The sequence below is a fragment of the Aotus nancymaae genome, unplaced genomic scaffold, assembly GCF_030222135.1.
Source record: "Aotus nancymaae isolate 86718 unplaced genomic scaffold, 86718_ANA_hifiasm-v0.15.2.pri h1tg000010l, whole genome shotgun sequence".
NCBI lineage: Eukaryota > Metazoa > Chordata > Mammalia > Primates > Aotidae > Aotus > Aotus nancymaae.
The window spans coordinates 61068909-61094701 of NW_026988421.1; the positions used below are offsets into that span (position 1 = coordinate 61068909).

General features: G+C 46.3%; 1 protein-coding gene and 1 pseudogene across 1 annotated transcript in view; both read left to right on the top strand.

Moving 5' to 3' along the window:
* The first annotated feature begins 633 nt into the window (after window positions 1-633).
* The window catches only part of HK1 (hexokinase 1), a 117410-nt gene continuing 92250 nt past the window's right edge, over window positions 634-25793 (top strand). Inside the window, exons 1-2 of the mRNA XM_064374220.1 lie at window positions 634-733; window positions 8556-8603. Of these exons, the coding sequence (XP_064230290.1) occupies window positions 707-733; window positions 8556-8603 (75 nt within the window). The 5' untranslated portion in view covers window positions 634-706. The remainder of the gene's footprint in view (window positions 734-8555; window positions 8604-25793) is intronic.
* On the top strand, window positions 11283-12637 carry LOC105716694 (keratin, type I cytoskeletal 18-like; annotated as a pseudogene).

Genomic DNA, 25793 nt, shown 5'->3' on the forward strand with positions numbered 1-25793 from the left:
CTTAGGAGGCTGAGGCACGAGGATCGCTTGCGTCCAGGAGTTCGAGTTTGAGGCTACAGTGAGCTATGATGGTGCCAGTGCACTCCAACCTGGGCAACAGAATGAAACTCTGACTTGGCGTTTTGGAGATGTCTTTGCTAATTTGCACTTCCATTGGATTTCCTCTCCAAAGCATGACTCTTACTTTGGGTATAGTTGTAAGCAGAGAAGGTTGTAGTTGGTGATGAAGTACCACCTCCAGACCAGGCTCCAGGGAATTTATTCTAGAATGATATCCTGCCAGCAACCTTGACTGGGAGCAATAGCTCAGGCCTGTAACCCAGCACTTTAGGAGGCTGAGGTGGGAGGTCCGCTTGAGCCCAGGAGTTCGAGACCAGTCTGAGCAACAGAGCCTGCAGTCAGCTATGATGGCGCCACTGCATTCTAGTCTGAGCAACAGAGCAATACCCTGCCTCAAACAAACAAGACGAGAAACCTTATATCATTTTACCTGGGTTTATTAATCATCTAGAAATCTGTCTGCACTATGTCTTAGTTCTCAGTACCAGGGTATTTAGCTTTCTAATTGGTGAGGACAAAAATGAGGCTGCCAAGACCTTGACCCTGCCTTCCTTGAACTTTGCCTTTCTCTAGGTGTTCGAGACCCAGTTGTTGAGAGTAGAAAAGCACAGGAAAGGACCCGAGCTCAGCAAGTGCCTTCCCCACCATGGGGCAGATTTGCCAGCGACAATTGGTAAGCTCTGGTGTTTCTTTCTTTTTTCTTTCTTTCTTTTTCTTTCTTTCTTTTCTTTCTTCTCTTTTTCTTTCTTCTTTCTTTCCTCTTTCTTTCTTTCTTTTTCTTTCTTTCCTTTTCTTTCCTTTTTTTTTGATGGAGTCTGCTCTTGTTGCCCAGGCTGGAGTGCAATTGTGTGATCTCAGCTCACTGCAACCTCCAACCTCCCGGGTTCAAGTGATTCTCCTGCCTCAGGCTCCCAAGTAGCTGGGATTACAGGCATGCGCCACCATGTCTGGCTAATTTTGTATTTTTAGTACAGACAGGGTTTCTCTGTGTTGGTCAGGCTGGTCTTGAACTCCTGACCTCAGGTGATCCACCCGCTTCAGCCTCCCAAAGTGCTGGGATTACAGGTGTGAGTTGCCATGCCCAGCAGCTCTGGTGTTTCTTTAGCTTCTCAGAGGGGTCACATGCACCACAGCCTGCTCAACCCACTATCCCTGGCAGATGGGTGTGTCGGGGTCCATCTTAGAGAAGGGAAAACTCTGACCAAGAGCACAGCAGGAAAGTGTCATGAGGCAAGACAGGAGCCCCTCGGCCTCAGCCTCTAAGTCTTGGTGCAGATTCATTTGCAGCAGGGGCCACGTGGGTTCTGACCAAGGGAAGCCCAGAGGATCATTCTGCAACCCCCTGGTTAATTGCTTCTTAGACAGTTACGCTGTGAAGTCATTAATGTGTGCTGGAAATGGAAGTTTGACTTTTTTCTTCTCTAAGATAAGCCCCCTCTGGCCAAATTTTATGTTGCCATGTAAAAGCAGAAGCCCATTTAAAAAACATTTTTTTTTTTTTGAGACAGAGTCTCCCCCTTGTTGCCCAGGCTGGAGTTCAATGGCATTATCTCAGCTCACTGTCTCACCTCCTGGGTTCAAGTGATTCTCATGCCTCAGCCTCCCTAGTAGCTGGGATTACAGGCATGTACCACCATGCCTGGCTAACTTTGTGTTTTTTTGTAGCGATGGGGTTTTGCCATGTTGCCCAGGCTGGTCTCAAATTCCTGGCCTCAGGTGATCCAACTGCCTCAGCCTCCCAAACTGCTGGGATTACAATGTGAGCTACCATGCTGCCTAGAAGCCTGTTCTTACATCTTAAAGAGCTTTGATTCTCCCCCTGGATGTTGGAATAAACCCTGGAAAATGTTTATAGGACAAATTATGCTCTTCTGAGTAGCTGGTTCATATTAAATTAATCTATGCTGCAGATAGGTCTCTCTGGAGCAAGGACTACAGCTGTTCCACCCCACCCCCACCAAGAGAACAATTTGGGAAATTGAGACACAGTTGGGGTTTGTCTCAATGACAAGCACAGTGCTCAAACTAACTGAGTGCCCTGAGCCCGGAACTCTCTCAGAGCCCCATTTAAATCACTGCAGTGGCCTGGTCTGTTTCCTTTATGAAGACTTTCTCCTGGTCAGCTCTTGGGTGGCAAATTAATTTCTGATTAGTATCGCAAGTGGACAATACAAGGAGTTGCTTCCACCTTGAGGCAAGAGGTGAGGGGCTTGGGCCCACCCACGGTGGGCATCTTTCTCTCAGTCCTACAGAGTGGCTTACAATGCCCTCTTCAGCATCTTTGAGAGGGGCTTTGCAAGGTCCAGCTCAGGTGCATCCTCCCTGCCTCTCAGGGTTTTTTGTTTGTTGTTTTGGAAACAGAGCTTTGCTCTTGTTGCCCAGGCTGGAGTGCAATGGCGCGATCTTGGCTCACTGCAACCTCCGCCTCCCAGGTTCAAGTGATTCTCCTGTCTCAGCCTCCCAAGTAGCTGGGATTACAGGCATCCACCACCACGCCTGGCTAATTTTTTGTATTTTTAGTAGAGATGGGCTTTCTCCATGTTGGTCAGGCTGGTCTCGAACTCCTGACCTCAGGTGGTCTGTTTGCCTCAGCCTTCCAAAGTGCTGGGATTACAGGCATGAGCCACCGTGCCCAGCCGCTCTCAGGCTTTTGAGAGGACTGAATTCCATCCTGTTTCTAATGCCCAACTGCAAGCTCTCAGCCTCATTCTCCTTTGTGGAATCCAAGGCTCCTGTGTGGTTATCAGTGGGGAGTGGAGGTCACTGAATACAAAAATCCAAAATTCCTCTTGGCTGTTGGACTTCTTAGACCTCTTCCTTTTCTCCTCCTTCACCCTAACCAGGGTGAGAAAAGTTTTCCCTGCTCTGGGAAAGGAGGAGCTTTTCCAAACCTGGAAGTTTGTTTGGGATGTCATTGCCACCTCTCACGGTCCCCTTCCTGTGCCCCTGCCTGGCTTTGCCAGTCCCAGGCAGAATGCCACCAGGAGTTTAAAGCAGGCCAGGCCAGCCTTGGAGAAATGGCACAAAGCAGCCAGTGTCACAGGTGCCATGTGGCAGTCAGCAGGTTTGGACTCTGGCACTCAGAGTTCAGCGTCAATCTGACAGGACCTCTGTGGTGCTTAGAGGTCCAGGGAGAGAAACACAGGTTCTGGGATCTCAGATACAGATGGAAATCCAGCAGCTGGACATTGATTTGGTCCCGTCAATTAGCCCAGGGCAGTTGTAGTTCTTATTGCCTGGATCCTCTGTCAATTCATGATCTTTATTATATCATCTGCCATTTACCAAGCAAGTCCTCGGTGCCCCCCACTCCCAAAGGCCCAGTGAAGAAGGTATCATTCCCATTTTACAGATGGGTAAACTGAGGCTTAGAGAGGTTACATTCCTTTCCCAGGTTGCACAGCTGGTCCTGGCAGGTCCAGGACATAAACTCAGGTTTCTCTGACTCCAGGACTGTGCTCTTTCTACTCACCCCTCAAGCTCAACGCTTAAGGTGAGGTGTGTGACTGACCCCAACCCTATATTTCTAATGATAGATATATTTTGAATTGTTCCAAGCTTAGAAACTCATACTCGGGATATTGAAATGTCCACTGTTAGTCTAAGGAAGGGCCAAAAATTGCGTGATCCATTTGGTTTTCTTCTGCTAGGTTTCCTGACAATTCCAAGTCCCAGACAGTATTTTTCACTGTTGCCTTATTATAAGGTCTCATGTAGGCTTGCAAGTATCTGCAACAATAGAGCCATTTCAGCAGGGAGTTGGCTGCCATGGGGGTATCAGTGTAAGGCCTCGGCAGTTTTGGCTTTGGGCACATGGAAAATTTGCCTGGATTGTTCTGATAGCTCAAACTGTCTATGGGATGCTATTTTTTGCTTCCCTAGTTTTCCTAGGACCATCATTTTTATTTTATTTTATTTTTGATAGACGAGATCTTGCTCTGTCACCGAGGTTGGAGTGCAGTGGCACAGTGATGGCTCACTGTAGCCTTGAACTCCTGAGTTCAACTGGTCCTCTTGCCTTAGCCTCTCAAGTAGCTGGGACTAGGCACGTGTGCTCCCACACCCAGCTAATTTTTAATTTTTATTTTTTGTAGAGACAGGTGCTTGCTATGTTGCCCAGGCTGTTCTTGGACCCCTGGCCTCAAGTGATCCTCCTGCCTCAGCCTCCCAAAGTGCTGGGATTACAGGTATGAGCCACTGCACCCAGCCTAGGACCTTGATTTCTGTGGAGTTTCTTTGACTTGAGGCCTACTGAGAAGAGGGCATGGTTTTTCAGTTTGTGAACTGCAAATGTTTGTTGAGCACTTACTCTGTGTGAGGTGGGACAAGAAGTGCTGAAAAGATCATCCCTGCCCTCCAGGGGAGATATGTACATGGGTTACCCCTCGTCCTATTTTTTTTTTTTTTTTTCTCGGAGAAAGAGTCTTGCTCTGTCACCCAGGCTGGAGTGCAGTGGTGTGATCTCAGCTCATTGCAACCTCTACCTCCTGGGTTCAAGCAATTCTCTTGCCTCAGCCTCCCAAGTAGCTGGGACTACAGACATGTGCCACCATGCCCAGCTAATTTTTGAATTTTTAGTACAGATGGGATTTCAACATGTTAGTCAGGCTGGTCTCGAACTCCTGACCTCAGGCAATCTGCCCACCGTTGGCCTCCCAAAGTGCTGGGATTATAGGCATGAACCACCGTGCCTGGCCAGGTTACCCCTGATTCTTACAGGCACTACCTGCATGTCCGTGGGCCGCTGTGCAACCTTCCAGGAACTTCAGTCTCCTTCCCTACAGAGCAGGGTTGCCTCTTGTGCTCTGTTACTCTGGATTCCATCTCTTCTCACCCACTGATAGTCGGGAGGAAGACGAAGAACTAATATTTATGCTGTGCTTTCTGGGTCCAGGCACTAAGACAGGAGGCACTTTGCAGGTTGTTATTGCAGATAAAGGGCTGAGGAGGGCCTCAGTTTTCTTTTCTTTTATTTTTTTTGAGGTGGAATTTCACTGTTGTTACCCAGACTGGCATGCAATGGCACGATCTCGGCTCACCGCAACCTCTGCCTCCTGGGTTCAAGCAATTCTCCTGCCTTAGCCTCCCGAGTAGCTGGGATTATAGGCGCGCACCAACATGCCCAGCTAATTTTTGTATTTTTAGTAGAGACGGGGTTTCACCATGTTGACCAAGATGGTCTCAATCTCTTGACCTCGTGATCCACCCGCCTCAGCCTCCCAAAGTGCTGGGATTACAAGCGTAAGCCACCATGCCCGGCCCAGTTTTCTTATTCCTACTTTTTCCCCCTGTTCCTGCCCCTCTCCCCCTCATGCTGCAGAGACACCTGCAGGGGTGAGTGGAGACTGACAATCAGAATCCTGTGAGATCTCCAAGTTAACAGCAGAGTCCTTTGAAGTCCCTTGTTAAGACTAATATACTTGAGTTTGGGCCACATCTGTTCTGGCTTGGGGCTCCCCAGAAAGTTCGTCTCTAGCAGCCCCGGGATTGGTGGGGCCAGGACCCACTCTATCCCTTTCCAGTGTTGGGTGGAAAGGTGGGGCCAGGCTCTAATCCATCTGATTCATCTCCCCCTTCACTGGACAAGACTGATTTGGCCTCCACTGGCTCCAGAGCAGGCATGCTGGCCACACGAGTGTCTCCAAACACTCATTTCTGGAGGTGCGGCTTGAGCCGATTACCAAGCATTTTTGTCCATCCCCCACTCCCTATCTGGCATCTTCTGTATGTGGAGACATTTACCACCTCTGTGCTCCTTGGGTAGCCTTCTTCTGTGCCCAGTGATACAGGACAGCTCAGTCCCCAGCCTCAGCCAGCTGCCCTGGACATGCCCTTTTAGGCAGGTGGGCTGGTACTCACCTGAGCCTGAGGTTCCAGCCTCAGTTCACCTCCAGCAGGTCTAGGTTTCCTTTTCCATGAAGTATTCCACAACCAGAAAGTCAAGCATCTAAACAGGCTACCTTGCACATGATTTTTGGAGGTACTGGAGGAGGAAGGAAGATATCTCCAAGATACGTATGCACTGTCATTTCTGCCTCCAACCTTGAAATCTCCCTCTGTATCAGTTAGCTTTTGCTGTGTGTGTTGTGTAATACATCACCCCAATACTTAGTGACTTAAAACAATAATCTCTTGGCTGGGCGCAGTGGCTCACGCCTGTAATCCCAGCACTTTGGGAGGCCCAGGTGGGTGGATCATGAGGTCAGGAGTTTGAGACCAGCCAGGCCAACATGGTGAAATCCCGTCTCTAAGGCCGAGCGCGGTGGCTCACGCCTGTAATCCCAGCACTTTAGGAGGCCGAGGCAGGTGGATCACGAGGTCAAGAGATCGAGACCATCCTGGTCAACATAGTGAAATCCTGTCTCTACTAAAAATACAAAAAAAATTAGCTGGGCATGGTGCTGTAATCCCAGCTACTCAGGAGGCTGAGGCAGGAGAATTGCGTGAACTCAGGAGGCGGAGGTTGTAGTGAGCCGAGATCGCGCCATTGCACTCCAGCCTGGGTAACAAGAGCGAAACTCCGTCTCAAAAAAAAAAAAAAAAAAAAAAAAAAAATCCCGTCTCTACTGAAAATACAAAAATTAGCCAGGCGTGGTGGCGCATGCCTGTAGTCCCAGCTACTCAGGAGGCTGAGGCAGGGGAATCGCTTGAACCCAGGAGGCGGAGGTTGCAGTGAGCTGAGATCATGCTACTGTACTCCAGCCTGGGCGACAGTGTGAGATTCCTTCTCAAAAAACAACAAACAAACAAACAACAAACAATAATGTCTTATTTACCCACAATGCTGTGAGTTGGTAATTTGCACTGAGCTCAGCTGGAGTGGCTCTTCTCTGTCTCATTTACCGTCAACCTGGCTTTCTCAGAGGACTGCTGGCAGCTTGAGGTCTGTGGCTTCTCTTCCACCTCTGTCAGTTGACTGGCTATAGGCAAGGATGGTAACTGGGCCATGTGCCACACATGTTCAGTAGCCTAACTGGGGCTCATTCACATAGTGGTGGTTGTAAGGGTTCCAAGAGCAGCCTGAGAAGTCAAGCCCCAAAGCGCAAGCACATTTCTAGTGTCTGTTTGCATGGCATTGCTATTGTCCTATGAGTCAAGCAAGTCACATGGCCAATTCCAGAGTCTCTGTGGGTGGAGACTATGTAAAAGCATGGGTATGGGGAAGAGAATTAGTGTGGCTGTGTTTTGCAAACAATTTACTACACCTTCCCTGTTCATTCACATGAGCTTTTCTCTGAATTGCCGGCAGCTTCCAAAATTTGTGAGGCAAGGGAAGTTGTAAAAAAGCAGAATCTGCCAGGTGCAGTGTCTCATGCCTGTGATCCCAGCACTTTGGGAGGCTGAGGCAGGAGGATCACCTGAGCCCAGGAGTTCGAGACCAGCCTGGTCAACATAGAGAGACTCCATCTGTACAAAAAATTAAAAATTTGGCCAAGTGCAGTGGCTCACGACTGTGCTCCCAGCACTTGGGAGGCCGAAGCAAGCAGATCACTTGAGGTCAGGGGTTCGAGACTAGCTTGACCAACATGGAGAAACTTCATCTCTAGTGAAAATACAAAAAAAAATAGCTGGGGTGGTGACACGTGCATGTAATCCCAGCTACTTGGAAGGCTGAGGCAGGAGAATTGCTTGAACTTGGGAGGAGAAGGTTGCAGTGAGCAGAGATAGCGCCAATGCACTCCAGCCTGGGTGACGCAGTGAAACTCTGTCTCAACAACAACAAAAAAAACAAAAATTAGCCAGGTGTGGTGTTGCATACCTGTAGTCCCAGCTACTTGAGATCAGGGCTGCAGTGAGCCATAATTGCACCAGTGCACTCCAAGCCGGGGCAACAGAGAGAGAGGGGGAGAGAGAGAGAGAGAGAGAGAGAGAGGGGGGTAGGGGGGAGAGAGAGAGAGACCCTGTTCCAAAAAAAAAAAAAAAAAGCGAGAGGGCAGAATGCTAACTCATTTTTTGCAGACCCTGCCAAGAGCTGGTCACTGCCTGATGGTCAGGTTGCCTCCTTTCTCATCAGGGAAGCATTGCATCCTGCAATCTAGGAGACAGCGGGGCCAGTGGGTCAAAAGGGATTAGATCCCTGTGCTCCCACAGCTCCTCTCCAGGACTCTGCTGCAGCTCTGGTGCTGCTGCGCTTCCGTTACTGACTGGCACATCTGTGTTTCCTAGTGGACTGTGGGCTCCTTGAGGGCTGAACCACAGTTGTTTTTCATCTTGGAATCTCCAGCTCCCAGCACAGTGCCTGGGACATTTGTAAGAACCTAGTGTCTGTGTGAATAAATTTGCCAATTGTATATTACTGAGCTCTGCTGCATTTCATCCAGAGAACTGGTAATTGTGTTAGAATTTGCATAGACTTTCCAAGGTTACTTGTAATTACTTTTGCTTTCTGAGTGTGATTGATTAGTTATAAGCATCCCACTTAGCTCATTCAAAATGTTGTGAATGCGAGTTACTAAAATCCATTTGTAACACTACTTGTCCTGTCTTTCTTTAAGGATGTAGCAGCTGAAAAGTCAAAACGATCTCCACTTACTGAAAGTGAGGTAAGAAAGCGATTTTTTTTTTCCTTTCCTTCTGTAACATTTTCTGTAAAAGACAGTGCATGGCAATTCCCTTTGGGAATTCTGATCACGATTTTAAGTCAGCCAGGCAGCTGTGCAGTGGCTCTTCGGGGTGCGGAGCAGTATTTACCTCTAACTTGCTCCCTGCTGGATTCAGTCCACCTGCACAGGGAAGGTGCTTTCCAAGGGGGCCTCTGCTACGAGGAATGCTAATTGTCAGAGCCAAACACAGGGCTCTCTTGCCTTGGAGCTGCGTGGCATCCTGACCGTGAGGCACTCTGGGAGGGGAAATGGAAGGGTCTCTACCCTCCTGTCTTTTCCATTTCACAGTCAGGCATGCCAGAAACTTGGCACCCATCTGCTCTGCACTTCAATATGGACAAGTTTCAGATCTTTGCTATCGACACATCCCATTTAGCTCCAAATCAGAGAATTTTCTGTGCTGTTTGTGATGACTTACCCTCTTCCTTCCCATTCCCCAAGCACACACTTTACTGTCTCTTCAAAGAGGTAACAGAGTGGATCTGAGATGGGTTGCTTCATGCAAAGGTGGTAAGGTGTAGACTTTACGAATCAACTTGGGAGAAAAGCACAGAAATTCTCTATTTTCCTTGTGTCAAGGGCCATTACCCAGTCCCAGGTGAGGCCCAAAACTGGGTATGGATTCAACCTGGAGCCCTGGAGCTCTGCCCTGCTCCTCATTCCACTGATTGAGTATTTGTGTTCTTTTGAAAATAAGTAAGATGCTGGATGCAGTGGCTCATGCCTGTAATCACAGAACTTTGGGAGGCTGAGGCGGGTGGATCACCTGAGGTTGGAAGTTCGAGACAAGTCTGACCAACATGAAGAAACCCCATCTCTACTAAAAATACAAAATTAGCCAGGCTTGGTGGCGCATGTCTGTAATCCCCGATACTCAGGAGGCTGAGGCGGGAGAATTGCTTGAACCCAGAGATGGAGGTTGCAGTCATCTGAGATAGCACCATTGCACTCCAGCCTGGGCAACAAGAGCGAAACTCCATCTCAAAAAAAAAAAAAAGAAAATAAGTAAGACTTGGTCTGTAGCCTCAAAAGACTTAATGGCTGAGAAGTGAAGTTCAATATTTTTTAAAAAGAGAAAGTTACAACGTTGGTGTAACGTGCCTTAACAGCCAGGTGAGGGAGTGGTCAACCCTGCCTTGGGTCCAGATAACAAAGGCTGGATAGAGGTGATGAGATTTGCAGGGTCTTGAAGAAGAGGAAAGCATGTGTCAGGTGAGGAAGGGCATTTCAAGCAGAGATCAACAAGTGCAAAGACAGACCTGCAAAGAACGGGAAGAAGCTGAGGAGACTGAGGAGGCTGGAGGGGGCTGGGATTGGTTGTCCAGTTGAGAAACTCTGACAGCGGGGTCTGAAGGATCTTCCAGGCTAAGGAGTCATGCGATTACATTGCTTTCTGTCTGGCAGCAGCAAGGAGCTTGAGCTGGAGGAAGCCTTGAGTGTCCAGGAAAACAGAGTGGGTGTAGGGGGCATAAGTGTAGCGAGACCTCCAGGGTGTGTGCTGTGCAAGACGCTCTACTTCCCAGTGGGAAGAAAGTACAGTTGACCCTGAAGCAATGAGGGGGTTGAGGACACCGACCGCCCCCACAGCGTGCGGTAGAAAATCCGTATATTAACTTCTGACTCCCCCAAAACTAAGCTACTAAAACTACTGTTGACCAAAACCTGACCGATAACATAAAAGTCAGTTAACATATTTTGTATGTTTTATATACTACATTCTGTATTCTTACAATAAAGTAAGCTAGAGAAAAGAAAATATTACTAAGAAAATCATAAGAAAGAGAAATGGACTTACTATTCATTAAGCGGGAGTGGATCACCATACAGGTCTTCATCCTTGTAGTCTTCACTTCGAGTAGGCTGACGGGGAGGTAGAGCAGGGGGTGGTCTTGCTGTCTTGGGTGGCAGAGGTGGAAGAAGATCCAGGTGTAAGCAAACTCGTGCAGTGCAAACCCGTGTTATTCAAGGGTCAACTTTATTACAATTCCATTGTTACCAACTTTTTAAAGACAAATCAATGTTGGTGGTCTTGCAGGTACCCAGGCCTCTCATGATGAGGAGGGGTTGATAGTGGCCCCCTCCTTTATTTCCTGGACCATCTTTGGCATATTCTGAAGCATGACAGCTTTAGAATTGCTTGGTTGAGGCCCGGTGCAGTGGCTCATGCCTGTAATCCCAGCACTTTAGGAGGCCAAGGTGGGCGTATTACCTGAGGTCGGGTGTTCGAGACCAGCCTGGCCAACAAGGTGAAACCCCATGTCTACTAAAAATACAAAAAATTACCCAGACGTGGTGGTGTGCACCTGTAATCCCAACTGCTTGGGAGGCTGAGGCACAAGACTCGCTTGAACCTGGGAGGTGGAGGTTGCAGTGAGCCGAGGTCGTGCCACTGCCCAGGCAACAGAGTGAGACTCTGTCTCAAAAAAAAAAAAAAGAATTGCTTGGTTGAAGTAGTCTTATGTATCAATGTATCATGGTATTTGGCTTTAATTAGACTGACCCTCACAAAATAGGCAAGATAGGCAAGTGGTTTTATAGGGAAAGATTTCTGCATAAAAAAATGTGTGTTGAGGTCGGCAAAGCCTGAGTTCTGTCCTCTCACTCTCCTCCTCGGGCAGCATGAGCTTCACCACTCGCTCCACCTTCTCCACCAACTACCGGTCCATGGGCTCCGTCCAGGTGCCCAGCTACGGCGCCTGGCCAATCAGCAGCGCGGCCAGCATCTATGCAGGCGCCGGGGGCTCTGGTTCCCGCATCTCCGTGTCGCACTGCAGCAGCTTCCGGAGCGGCATGGGGGTCGGGGGCCTGGCCACGGGGATGGCCAGGGGTCTGGTAGGAATGGGAGGCATCCAGAACGAGAAGGAGACCATGCAAATCCTGAACGACTGCCTGGCCTCCTACCTGGACAAAGTGAGGAGCCTGGAGACCGAGAACCGGAAGCTGGAAAGCAAAATCCAGGAGCACCTGGAGAAGAAGGGACCCCAGGTCAGAGACTGGGGCCATTACTTCAAGACCATCGAGAGCCTGAGGGCCCAGATCTTCGCAAATACTGTGGACAATGCCCGCATCGTTCTGCAGATTGACAATGCCCGTCTTGCTGCTGATGACTTTAGAGTCAAGTATGAGACAGAGCTGGCCATGCGCTAGTCTGTGGAGAGCGACATCCATGGTCTCCGCAAGGTCATCGATGACACCAATGTCACTCGGCTGCAGCTGGAGACAGAGATCGAGGCTCTCAAGGAGGAGCTGCTCTTCATGAAGAAGAACGATGAAGAGGAAGTAAACGGCCTACAAGCCCAGATTGCCAGCTCTGGGTTGACTGTGGAGGTAGATGCCCCCAAATCTCAGGACCTCACCCAGATCATGGCAGAAATCCGAGCTCAATAGGACGAGCTGGCTCGGAAGAACCGAGAGGAGCTGGACAAGTACTGGACTCAGCTGATTGAGGAGAGCACCATCGTGGTCACCACACGGTCCACTGAGGTTGAAGCTGCTGAGATGACGCTCACAGAGCTGAGACGTACAGTCCAGTCCTTGGAGATCGACCTGGACTCCATGAGAAATACGAAGATCAGCTTGGAGAACAGCCTGAGGGAGGTGGAAGCCCGCTACGCCCTGCAGATGGAGCAGCTCAATGGGATCCTGCTGCACCTGTAGTCAGAACTGGCACAGACCCGGGCAGAGGGACAGCGCCAGGCCCAGGAGTACGAGGCTCTGCTGAACATCAAGGTCAAGCTGGAGGCTGAAATCGCCATCTACCACCGCCTGCTGGAAGATGGCGAGGACTTCAGTCTTAGTGATGCCCTGAACAGCAGCAACTCCATGCAAACCATCCAAAAGACCACCACCCGCCGGATAGTGGATGGCAAAGTGGTGTCTGAGACCAACGACACCAAAGTTCTGAGACATTAGGCCAGCAGAAGCAGGGGACCCTTTGGGGAGCAGGAGGCCAATAAAAAGTTCAGAGGTCATTCAATGTTTAAAAAAAAAAAAAAAGTGTGTTGAGACGGGTGTGGTGACTCACACCTATAATACCAGTGCTTTGGAAGGCCGAGGAGAGAGGGTCACCTGAGGCCAGGAGTTTGAGAATAGCCTGGGCAACATAGCAAGACCTCATCTCTAAAAAAATTTTAAGAATTTGCCGAGCATGGTGGTGTGTGTTTATAATCCCAGCTACTCAAGAGGTTGAGGCAGGAGAATTGCTCGAGCCCAAGAGTTTGAGGCTGCAGTGAGCTATGATTGTGCCACTGCACTCCAGCCTGGGTGACAGAGTGAGACCCTGTCTCTCTCTCTTTTTTTTTTTTTTTTTTTTTTTTTTGAGACGGAGTTTCGCTCGTTACCCAGTCTGGAGTGCAATGGCGTGATCTCGGCTCACCGCAACCTCCGCCTCCTGGGTTCAGGCAATTCTCCTGCCTCAGCCTCCTGAGTAGCTGGGATTACAGGCATGAGCCACCATGCCCAGCTAATTTTTTGTGTTAGTAGAGACGGGGTTTCACCATGTTAACCAGGATGGTCTCGATCTCTTGACCTCATGATCCACCCGCCTCAGCCTCCCAAAGTGCTGGGATTACAGGCTTGAGCCACCGCGCCCGGCCTGAACTTGTCTCTTAAAATAAAAAAATAAATAAAAGAAACTGGGTTAAAGCTAACACAAATGAACAATGAGAAAATAAGACTGCTGATAATTTTCCTATCCCTGGTACAGACTATTCAGCTACATCATGGGGTTGAAAGCAGATAATGATCTTATTAGATATAATGACAAGTCAGTCAAAAAATTAAAAATTAACATGGCTATTTAAATTCTGACTTTACATATGATATTGTTAATGATGAACTAATCACTATGTGTACAGAGTGCCTTGAGAGAATTAGTTAATGACACTACTAGGCCACCACATTTAAAAATAGTTTATCTTTATCTCCTTATTTATTTATTTATCATCTTAATTTTTTTGGATGGCTCTCACTCTGTTGCCCAGGCTGGAGTGCAGCAGTGTGATCTCAGCTCACTGCAACCTCTGACTCCTGCGTTCAAGTGATTCTCCTGCATCAGCCTCCCAAGTAGCTGGGATTACAGGCACCACCACCACACCCGACCTATCTCTTTATTTTTTAAAAATGAAAGGATAGGCCAGGCACGGTGGCTCACACCTGTAATCCCAGCACTTTGGGAGGCTGAGGTGGGCAGATCATAAGGTCAGGAGATCAAGACCATCCTGGTTAACATGGTGAAACCCCATCTTTATTAAAAATACAAAAAATTAGCCGGTCTTGGTGCTGGGTGCCTGTAATCCCAGCTACTTAGAAGCCTGAAGCAGGAGAATTGCTTGAACCAGGGAAGCAGAGGTTGTAGTGAGCTGAAATCACACCACTGCACTCCAGCTTGGGCAACAGAGCGAGACTCCTTCTAAAAAAAAAATATATATATATATATATATATATATATATGTGTGTGTGTGTGTGTGTGTATATATATATACACATGTGTATATATACACACACTATATATACACACACACGTATACATATATAATACATATACATATATATGATACATATACATATATATACATATATAATACATATACATATATAATACATATACATATATATAATATATGATACATATACATATATATACACACACATATACATATATATACATATAATTTGCTAGCAGTCAAACACACAAATTCTATCAGCTTAGTAAGTTTGTTGTTAAGACAGGATCTTGCTCTGTCACCCAGGCTGGAGTGCAGTGCTGCGATGTGATGTTGGAGTGCAGCCTCCACCCCGTGGGCTCAGCGACCCTCTCACCTTAGCCTCCAGAGTAGCTGAGACTACAGCCATGTGCCAGCATGCCCAGTTGTTTTTTTTATTTTGAATTTTTTCTAGTAGAGACAGGGTCTTGCCATGTTGCCCAGGCTGGTCTTGAACTTCTGAGCTCAAGCAATCCACCTGCCTCAGCCTCCCAAAGTCCTTGGATTACAGATGTGAGCCACCATGCCCACCTGCTTAATAAGTTTTAACACATGTATACACCATTGCCTAGTTCAAGATGTAGAACATTTCCATCAGCCCCCAAAATCCCTTCGTGCTCTTTTCCAGTCAATACTTCCCATCTCCTGTCCTGAAATTATCACTATTCTGTCTTCTATCACCACAGCTTTTCTGTTCTTGAATCTCATGTAAATATAATCATATATATGTACTCTCTTGTGCCTGGTTTTAATATTTTTGTTACCGCATATATCAAAAGGTTATTCCTACATGATTTTGTTTTTTGTTTTTTCCATGAGGCATTTTATTTGTAAATATGTATTACATCTCTAGAAAAAGAATCCCAGGATTTTCCTTCCTATGTGTTTTCATCTTGCTTCTTCATGGTCCATGATGCCAGCTGAAATTGTCAGTATAGTAAAACCAAACTGGTGGCATGGAAGCAGATTATTCTGCCATTTCTCTAGATCTTTGAATTATACATCAAATCTGGGGCTGATCATGCCACACTTGTTTAGGCTGCCTGTGACGTTCACAATAATTTTCCCAGCTCTGTGATCATCAATGATTTCAAATTCACCAGTGTAACCATGTTTCATCATCACACTGGGAAACCGGACGATGACTTTGGAGCATGGCCTAAGAACCTGGCGTTTGCCTCTCTTCGGCATTGTTGATGTTCTTGAGAGCATCAGCCGGGACATTCATGTGCACCATTGTGGTGGCGTGGAAAGATAGTGAAAAGAGCCCTACGTATTTTATATGTAGAAAATCCTAGGATATCCACAAAAGCCTATTAGAACTAATACACAAGTTCAGCAAGGTTATAGAATACAAGATCAATACACAAAAATCAATTGTACTTCTTTTATACACTTGCAATGAACAATCTAAAAATGAAATTAAGAAAACAATTCCTGGCTGGGAGTGGTGGCTCATCCCTGTAATCCTAGCACTTTGGGATGCCAAGGCAGGTGGATCACTTGAGGTCAGGGGTTTGAGACCAGCCTGGCCAACAAGGTGAAACCTTGTCTCTACTAAAAATACAAAAATTAGCCAGTCGTGGTGGCATGCGCCTATAATCCCAGATACTCGGGAGGCTGAGGCAGGAGAATCGCTTGAATCCGAGTGGCAGAAGTTGCAGTGAGCTGAGATCACACCATTGTACTCTAGCCTGGGCAACAGAGTGAGACTTTGTCTCAATTAAAAAAAAAATTCATTTATAATAGCATCAAAAAAACAAATTACTTAGGAATAAACAAGAGAAGTATACACTTTTACTCTGAAAACTACAAAGGATTATTGAAAGAAAATAGAGAAGATCTAAATTAATGGAAAGACATCCTATGTTCATGGGTTGGAAGACACTGTTGTTAAGGTAGCAAATTCCCAAATTGATACATAGATTCAGCTCAATTCCTATGAAAAGCTCAGCCGGCTTCTTTGCAGAAATTGACAAGCTGCTTCTAAAATTCATATGAAAATGGATGGGTTGCTAAATAGCCAAAACAATCTTAAATAAGAAGAAAGAAAACTCACATTTTCTGATTTCAAAACTTATAAAGCTACAGTAATCATGACAGTGTGATACTAGGATTAGGATAATTATATAGATGAATGGACTGAAATTGAGAGGTCAGAAATAAAGCCTTACATTTATGGTATAATAATTTTTCATGAAGATGTGAAAACAATTCAATGGGGAAAGAAAAGTCTTTCAACAGATGGTGCTAAGACAACTTGATATTCACATGCAGAAGAATAAAATTGAATTGCTACCTCATACCATACACAAAAATTTATTCCAAATGGATCAAAGGCCCAAAGGTAGGGCTACAATTATGAAACTCTTAGAGGAGAGCGTGGGTATAAATCTGTGTGACCTTGGATTTGGTGACCATTTCTTTTCTTTTTTTTTTTTTTGAGATGGAGTTTCGCTCTTGTTACCCAGGCTGGAGTGCAATGGCGCGATCTCGGCTCACCGCAACCTCCGCCTCCTGGGTTCAGGCAATTCTCCTGCCTCAGCCTCCTGAGTAGCTGGGATTACAGGCACGCGCCACCATGCCCAGCTAATTTTTTGTATTTTTAGTAGAGACGGGGTTTCACCATGTTGACCAGGATGGTCTCGATCTCTTGACCTCGTGATCCACCTGCCACGGCCTCCCAAAGTGCTGGGATTACAGGTGTGAGCGGTGACCATTTCTTAACTATAACCATGTGTTATGGGCTGGGTTGTGCCCCTGCCATTCGTACATTGAAGTTTTAACCTCTGATACTTCAGAATGTAATTGTATTTAGACATAAGTGCTTTAAAGGGGTAAGGAATGAGGTCTTTAGGGTGGGTCCTAATCCAACCTGACTAGTTTCCTCATCAGAAAAGGAAATTTGAACCCACAAACACAAAGGGTGAGTGCACAGAGAAAAGACCTTGTGAAGAGGCAGCCATCTGCAAGCCAAGGAGAGAGACCTCAGGAAACCACACCTGCTTACACCTTTATCTTGGACTTCTACCTTCCGGAACTGTGAGACAACAAATTTCTGCTGCTTAAGCCATCCAGACTGTGATATTTTTATTATGGCAGCTCTAGCTAATTAATACACCACGAAGAGAGCCCCAAAAGTGGAAAAAGCCAAATGTCAATCTATTGATGAATAGATAGTGAATTGTGGTGTATTCACACAATGGAATATTATTTCCCAATAAAAAAGAATAAATATGAATCTGGCATGTTTAAACGGAAAAAGAATAAAGTTCAGATATAGGCTGGTCCGAGTGCAGTGGTGTTTACAACTAATTGATCACAACCAGTTACAGATTTCTTTGTTCCTTCTCCACTCCCACTGCTTCACTTGACTAGCCTTTAAAAAATAAATAAATAAAGTTCGGATATATACTACAGCACAGATGAACCTTAAAAATATTTCATTTCTTGGCTGGTTCAGTTACAACTAATTGATCACAATGAGTTACAGCTATCTTTGCTCCTTCTCCACTCCTACAGCTTCCCTTGCTAGCATGTATATATTTCTCTTGGGTTAATATCCAGGAGTGGAATTGCTGGGTCATATGTTAGGTATATATTCAACTTTATTAGCAACCGCCAGTTTCAAGGCATTGTAGTTATATCATTTTATACTCCCATCTATCTCATTTGTTTTCATGTCTATGTTTTAGGTATGCTCTTTTTTTTCCATTTTTTAATTTTTTGAGACGGAGTTTCGCTCTTGTTGTCCAGGGGCTGGAGTACAACAGTGTGATCTCGGCTCACTGTAACCTCCACCTCCTGGGTTCAAGCAATTCTCCTGCCTGAGCCTCCCAAGTAGCTGGGATTGCAGGCATGTGCCACCACTCCTGCCTAATTTTGTATTTTTAGTAGAGACGGGGTTTCTCCATGTTGGTCAGGCTGGTCTTGAACTCCTGACCTCAGGTGATCCGCCCACCTCAGCCTCTCAAAGTGTTGGGATTACAGGCATGAGCCATCACGCCCAGCCTTAGGTATGTTTTATAACATACATAGTATGTTAGTGCAATATTATGCATTGATATTTATAAATAAATATACATGCTATTAGAAGTTCCATAGCCTGGGGCTGGAGGAGAGTTGACATTGATAAGGGTCTTCTATTAGTTCCCTAGAACTGCCATAATGAATGACCACAAACCTGGTGGTTTCAACAACATAAACGAATTCTCTCACAGCTCTGGAGGTTAGAAGCCCAAAACCAAGGGGTCACCAAGGCCTGTGCTCCCTCTGCAGGCTCTAGGGAAGAATCCTTTTCCTCTTCCGCTTCTGGTGGCTCCAGGCGTTTCTTGGCATGGAGCAGAGGTGCTCTAATCTCTACCTTTGTCTTTATGTGGCCTTCCCCTTTTTCTCCCTATGTCTTCTCTTGTCTCTCCTCTTTTTTTTTTTTTCTTGAGATAGGGTCTCACTGTGTCCCAGGCTGGAGCGCAGTGGTGTGATCACAGCTCACTGCAGCCTTGATCTCCCCAGGCTCAGGTGATCCTCCTGCCTCAGCCTCCCAAGTAGCTAGGACTGCAGATGGACGCCACCACACCTGACTAATTTTTGCATTGTTTGTAGAGACAGGGTCTTACCATGTTGCCCAGGCTGGTCTCAAACTCCTGGGCTCAAGAGATTCTTGAGGCAGTAGTGGCACTGCCTCGGCCTCCCAAAGTGCTGAGATTATAAAAGGGAGCCACTGCACCGGCCCTCTTCTGTCTTTATGAGGACATTTGTCAATGGATTTAGGGCCCACCCTGGTAATCCAGGATAATCTTATCTTGAGATCTTTAACTCAGTCATATATTCAAAGACCTTTTTTTTTCTTTTTTTTCTTAGATGGAGTCTCCCTTTGTCACCAGGCTGGCATGCAGTGGCATGATCTCAGCTCACTGCAACCTCTGCCTCCCAGGTCTTAAGCAATTCTCCGCCTCAGCCTCCTGAGTAGCTGGAATTATAGGCACACATCACCACGCCCGCTAATTTTTTGTATTTTTCTAGTAGAGACAGGGTTTCACCATCTTGGCCAGGCTGGTCTCGATCTCCTGACCTTGTGATCTACCTGCCTGGGCCTCCCAAAGTGCTGGGATTACAGGTGTGAGCCACTGCACCCGCTCTCCCCCTTTTTTCTTTTTTTGAGATGGGGGGTTGCTCTGTCAACCAGGCTGGAGTGCAATGGCACAATCTCGGCTCACTGTAACCTCTGCCTCCCAGGTTCAAGCAATTCTCCTGCTTCAGTCTCCCGAGTAGCTGGGATTACAGGCGTGTGCCAACACACCCAGCTAATTTTTTATATTTTTAGTAGAGATGGAATTTGAACATGTTGGCCAGGCTGGTCTTGAACTCCTGACCTCATGATCTAGCCTCCTCAGACTCCCAAAGGGCTGGGATCACAGGTGTGAGCCACCGTGCCAGGCCTTTTTTTTTGTGAGATGGAGTCTCACTCAGTCACCTTGGCTGGAATGTAGTGGCACGATCTCGGCTCACTGAAACCTCTGCATCCCAGGTTCAAGTGATTCTAATTTTTGTATTTTTAGGAGAGATGGGGTTTCACTATGTTGGCCAGGCTAGTTTTGAATTCCTGACCTCAGGTGATCCACCTATCTCATCCTCCTAAAGTGCTGGGATTACACCTTTCTGAGGGCACAATTTAACCCACTATAGGACTGTTTAGCAGAATGATTAGGAAGGAGAGGTTGGATTCAAAATAATTTTTAGAAACAAAACAAAATAAAGCCAAACAAAACCTCAGACATATAAGCGTGGGCCAAACAAACAAAAAACAGAAAAAAGAAAAAACAAGGTGGAGCGTGGTGGCTCATGTCTGTAATCCCAGCACCTTGGGAGGCCAAGGCAGGCAGATCACGAGGTCAGGAGTTCAAGACCAGCCTGTCCAACATGGTGAAACCCCACCTCTACTAAAACCACAAAAATTAGCCAGGTGTGTTGGCGCTCGCCTGTAATCCTAGCTACTCAGGAGGCTGAGGCAGGAGAACTGCTTGAACCCGGGAGGTGGAGGTTGTAGTGAGCCAAGACCGTGCCACCATACTTCAGCCTGGGCGATGGAGTGAGATTCTGTCTGAAAACAAAAGTTTGTAGGTCTGGGCACAGTGGCTCACACCTGCAATCCCAATACTTTGGGAAGTGGAGGTGGAAAGATCCCTTGAGCCTAGGAAGTTGAGACCAGCCTAGGCAACATAGGGAGACTCTGTCTCTACAAAAATAATTTAAAAATTTGCTGAGAGTGATGGCGTGCATCTGTGGTCCCACCTCCTTAGGAGGCTGAGCTGGGAGGATCCCTTGTGCCCTGGAAGGTCAAGGCTGCAGTGAGCTGTGATTGATCCACTGCACTCTAGCCTGGGTGACAGAATGAGACTCTGTCTCAAAAAAAAAAAAAGTAAGTTTGATTTGTTTACTTTGTTTGTTTGTTCTGAGGTACATTTACAGGTAGAATTATTGGGGTTTGGTAACAGATTAGATCTGGAGCCCAGGGAGTGGAAGGAGTTCAAGGATGATGGCAGATTTTCAGCCGAGGTGATGAGGGGATAGTTCTGCCTGGAACACCCTTTTCCTAGACACTAGATTAGTGTCCCTCATTTTATTCTAGTTTCTACTGAAATGCCACATCTTCATAAGGCCTTCCCTGTCCATCCTGTCTAAAATGAAATCCCTACCCTTTATTTGTTCAACCTGTGTATCCCTTAGGATTAGATTTGGCTGGCAGTAACAGAAAACTCCAAATTTGGATACACAGATTGGAATTTTGTTTTTCTCTCAAATTTTAGAAATATGGAGGTAGTGCGTGGGGCTGAGAGGGGCACCTTGGTGTCAGGGATGCAAGTTCTGTTCTATTTCTTTGCTTTGTTTTGTATGGGCATCATTCCCAAAGCTATCTCTTTTTTTAATTAGAATAACACACATGTATCGTCTAACAAATTTTGTAACCACCCTACCGGTTCACTTTGCCCGCTGCCTAGACAGAGCTGATATATTAAGATAAGGAATTGTAGTAGAGAAAGAGTAACTCACGCAGAGCAGGCTGTGCAGAGACCAGAGTTTTATTATTACGCAAATCAGTCTCCTCAAGTATTTGAGAACTGGAGTTTTTTTTTTTTTTTTGAGATGGAGTTTCGCTCTTGTCACCCAGGCTGGAGTGCAATGGTGCGATCTTGACTTAATGCAACCTCCACCTCCTAGGTTCAAGCGATTCTCCTGCCTCAGCCTCCCAAGTAGTTGGGATTACAGACATGCCCCACCATTCCGGCTAATTTTTTGTATTTTTAGTAAAGGTGGGGTTTCACCATGTTGGCCAGGCTGGTCTCAAACTCCTGACCTCAGGTGATCCACTGGCCTCGGCCTCCCAAAGTGCTGGGATTACAGGCGTGAGCCACCACGCCCAACTGGGGCTTGGAGTTTTTAAGGATAATTTGTTGAGTGGGAAGCAGCCAGTGAGTCAGGAGTGCTGATTGGTTGGGTCAGAGATGAAATGATAGGGAGTTGAAGCTGTCTTGCACTGAGTCAGTTTCTGGCTGGTGGCCACAAGATCAAATAATCCAGTTTATCAATCTGGGGAGTGCCAACTGATCCATCAAGTGCAGGGTCTGCAAAATATCTCAAGCACTATTTTAGGCTTAACAATAGTGATGTAATCCCCAGGAGCAATTTGGGAGGGTCAGAATCTTGTAGCCTCCAGCTGTATGACTCCTAAACCATAATTTCTAATGTATATTTAATTAACCATTTATTTACCATCTGTCTCTCGTGATCAGAACGTGGGTTGTGTTAAGTTAAAAAAAAGTTAAAAAGTTAAAAAAAAAAAAGAAAAAAGGAATAAGAAGGCTGGGCACAGTGGCTTATGCCTATAATCCCAGCACTTTGGGAGGCTGAGGGGGGTGGATCACCTGAGGTCAGGAGTTCGAGTCTAGCCTGGCCAACATGGTAAAACCATGTCTCTACTAAAAATACCAAAAATTAGCCAGGTGTAGTGGTACGCACTGAAATCCCAAATACTCAAGAGGCTGAGGGAGGAGGATCATTTGAACCCAGGGGGCAGAGGTTGCAGTGAGCTGAGATCACGCCACTGCACTCCAGCCTGGGCGACAGAGTGAGACTTTGTCTCAAAAAAAAAAGAAAATGACTGAGGCGAGTCTGAATCAATTTAGAGTTAATTTAATTTTACCAGGGATGAGATTATGCGCAGGAAAAAAAGACACAAGCCACAGTAGGATCTGTGTTCCACGCTTTTTCTAAGAGGGTTTGGGGATTTCAATATTTATTTATTTATTTATTTTAATTTTCTTTATTATTTTTTTGAAATGGAGTGTTACTCTTGTTCAGGCTGGAGTGCAATGACACAATCTTGGCTCACCACAACCTCCGCCTCCCGTGTTCAGGCGATTCTCCTGCCTCGGCCTTCCCAGTAGGATTACAAGCATGCGCCAACACGCCTGGCTAATTTTTGTATTTTTAGTAGAGACGGGGCTTCGCCATGTTGGTCAGGCTGGTCTCAAACTCTTGACCTTAGGTGATCAGCCTGCCTTGGACTCCCATAGTGCTGGGATTACAGGTGTGAGCCATCATGCCAGGCTGGAGGACTTCAATATTTAAAGAGGAAAGGGTGAGCAGTGTGGGAAGAGGAAAGGAAAAATAGGGAAGGGTAGATAAAAGAGGCAAGGAGTTGCATTCTTTTGAGACTTTGATTAGCTTAGTGTTCCCTGAACCCACATTTTACATGTGAAATGAGGAGGGTAGAGGAACAGTCAGCTATGCATTTATACTCAGTGAATTTGCATTTTTACATAAGTAAAGTAAGCACAGAATGCCCTTAGGGACTCTTTTTTTTTTTTTTTTGAGACGGAGTTTCGCTCTTGTTACCCAGGCTGGAGTGCAATGGCACGATCTTGGCTCACCGCAACCTCCGCCTCCTGGGTTCAGGCAATTCTCCTGCCTCAGCCTCCTGAGTAGCTGGGATTACAGGCACGTGCCACCATGCCCAGCTAATTTTTTGTATGTTTAGTAGAGACGGGGTTTCACCATGTTGACCAGGATGGTCTCGATCTCCTAACCTCGTGATCCACCCACCTAGGCCTCCCAAAGTGCTGGGATTATAGGCTTGAGCCACCGTGCCCGGCTAGTAAGCACAGAATGAAAGAAGCAGTCAAATAGCATTTGTGTTAGGTGAGGGAAGGGATGACTTCTAGTCCAGTCCTTGTCCTGTACCTGTGATAATAAGCTGTCAATGTACATTGTTTGGGTGAAATTCAACAGAATACTGTTTTAGGGTAAAGATCTTAAATGAATTTCCTTGTGAGCAAATTGTGAGAGAAGCCCCCAGGAAGTTATGTGGCCCACCTTTGCGGCTGCCTATGTAGGGACAAAATGGGAGGCTTTTTGGGTGACTCAGTTCCCAAGCTAAACACTTCCCTTTGGCACAGGGAGTTTCGTCTTGTTCACCACATTTCCAGTGACTAGGAAAGTGCAGGGCAGATTAAGTGTTTCACAAGTATGTGCTGACTGAATAAGTGACAAGGAGGGGAATTCAGAAGAGTACATTTAAGGAGAAGAACATGACTGTGTTGGAAGATACTGAGTTCTGAGCACCTATGGGACATATAGGAGTTGATTCTCATAGGCAGCTAGAAATATAATCATGAGCTTGGGAGGGAGATGTGGCTGAAGCCCTTGACAAGAGTGATTCTTTGGGAAGGGCACAGCAAGACAGACCTAAAACAGCGAAAGAGGAGACATACTCAGCCCCTCAATGGAATCAACCTAAGCCAGAAGTCTCCACCCCCACCCCCGGGGAAGGGCAACTTCTTCCAAAGCCCACTTGTAGCCCCTCTGATCTTGCCCATCTGCCTCCCTGAATGGTTTGAGAATTCCCCTTATCAAGGGGATTCTGCGGAGGCCGGATCCGCTTGCCACACTTGAGGAATCTAAACAAGCCACGACTCAGTTTCCTCGGTACAGGTCCTTGGACCTTTCACTGGACCTGAGTGAAATAAGAGAAATAAGGACAATATGGTAAAATAGATATTGCATTTTGTTGGAATGGCAAGGTGGGCTGGACACACACAGCCTTGGCTTGGATCTCAGCTTTTCCATTCAGTTGCTGTGTGACCTTGGGAAAGTCACAGTCACCCCGTGATTCAGTTTTCTTATCTATAAAATAGGGATATTATAGTATCCACCTCATTGGGTTGTTTTAAGGGTCAATCAGTCAATAAATAAGTAAATAATTTAGAACAATGGCATATAGTAAATTATACCTAAGTGCTAGCTATTATTATAAAGCCAAATGTATTTAGCTTACAAAGCAACCATTATTTTTACTTCTCTGTTTTGAAACATCTTTTCCTTTAGGACAGCGGTCCCCAACCTTTTTGACACCAGGTACTGGTTTCGTGGATGACAATTTTTCCGCAGACCCGTGGGTTTGGGGGGATGGTTTCGGGTGAAACTGTTCCACCTCAGATCATTAGGCACTAGATTCTCATAAATCTAGATCCTTTGTACATGCAGTTCACAATAAGGTTTGTTCTCCTACAAGAATCTAATGCTGCCGGGCACGGTGGCTCACGCCTGTAATCCCAGCACTTTTGGAGGCTGAGGCAGGCAGATCACTTGAGGCCAGGAGTTTGAGACCAGCCTGGCCAACATGGTGAAACCCTGTCTCTACTAAAAACACAAAAATTAGCTAGGTGTGGTGGTGCATGCCTCTAATCCCAGCTACTTGGGAGGCTGAGGCAGGAGAATCACTTGAACCCAGCAGGCAGAGCTCGCAGTGAACTGAGATCATGCCACTGTACTCCAACCTGTACTCCAGGGCAAGACTCTGCCTCAAACAAAACAAAAAAAAAAAAAGAAAAAGAAAAAGAAAAAATATCCTTTCTTAGCTATATAAAAAGTCAGAATCTAATTTTGTTTTTTTTGTTTACATGTTTAATTTGCTGACCTGTGACATCTCAGGGCCTAGGAATCCTGCCTAGGTGTTGACATGGACTCTGTGTGAGCATTTTCCAGTATAACTTGGTGTTGTTGATAAAGAGTCAAAGTTTATAAAATATTTGAAGAGATTATTCTGAGCCAAATATGAGCAGCCAGTGGCCCATGACACAGCCCTCAGGAGATCCTGAGAACATGTGCCCCAAGTTGTCAAGCTACAACTTTATACATTTGAGGAAGACAATGAAACACCAATCAATACATATAAGATGTACATTGGTTGGCTAAGCATGGTGGCTCACGCCTGTAATCCCAGCACCTTGGGAGACTGAGGCAGGCAGATCACCTGAGGTTGGGAGTTTGAGAGATGGCAAAACCCCCATCTCAACAAAAATACAAAAAATTAGCCAGGTGTTGTGGTGCCCGCCTGTACTCCCAGCTACTTGGGAGGCTGAGGAAGGAGAATTGTTTAAATCGAGGAGGTAGAGGTTACAGTGAGCTGAGATCATGCCATTCCACTCCAGCCTGGACAAGAGAGTGAGACTCTGTCTATTTTTTTTTTTTTTTTTGAGATGGAGTCTTGCTCTGTCACCAGGCTGGAGTGCAATGGTACGATCTTGGCTCACTGTAATCTCCGCCCTCTGGGTTCCAGCAAGTCCCCTGCCTCAGCCTCCCGAGTAGT